Source organism: Aplysia californica, unplaced genomic scaffold, assembly GCF_000002075.1.
Source record: "Aplysia californica isolate F4 #8 unplaced genomic scaffold, AplCal3.0 scaffold00325, whole genome shotgun sequence".
NCBI classification, from domain to species: Eukaryota; Metazoa; Mollusca; class Gastropoda; order Aplysiida; family Aplysiidae; genus Aplysia; species Aplysia californica.
The window spans coordinates 762,259-762,679 of NW_004797595.1; the positions used below are offsets into that span (position 1 = coordinate 762,259).

Here is a 421-nt window from a genome sequence, read left to right on the forward strand (position 1 = left end):
CCAGACTCAACTTGACACGTCTGCATCGGCGATGGCTAAACCGCCAGTGGAACAGAGTGATGTTTTCTGACGAGTCCAGATTTCTTTTGGATCACCACGATGGACGGCAGAAAGTCTGTCAGAGACGTCATGAACGTTATTTACCTCAGTGTGTCAGTGCTGTTGCTGACAAACGTAGCATTATGGTAAGGAAATCCATAAAGCACCTCTGGAAGAAGATGGAAAAGGAAATTCGCGCACTTTGGCCACCCCCAATAACAATCCCACAACTGCAGCAATCACTAATTGATGCTTGGAATAATATTCCCCTGCAATTTATCCAACAACATATGCAATCCATGAAGCGGAGTTGCACTGTAGTCATCAATGCTGGTGGGAGATACACCTGTTACTAATTCTGGGATTTTGAACATTCGAATAG

At 44.7% G+C, this 421-nt stretch overlaps 1 protein-coding gene across 1 annotated transcript in view; it reads left to right on the top strand.

Moving 5' to 3' along the window:
* Positions 1-421, top strand: part of LOC106012310 — a 52,734-nt gene that overhangs the window by 38,546 nt on the left and 13,767 nt on the right. Inside the window, exon 4 of the mRNA XM_013084887.2 lies at positions 5-185. Coding sequence (XP_012940341.2) covers positions 5-185 — 181 coding nt within the window. The remainder of the gene's footprint in view (positions 1-4; positions 186-421) is intronic.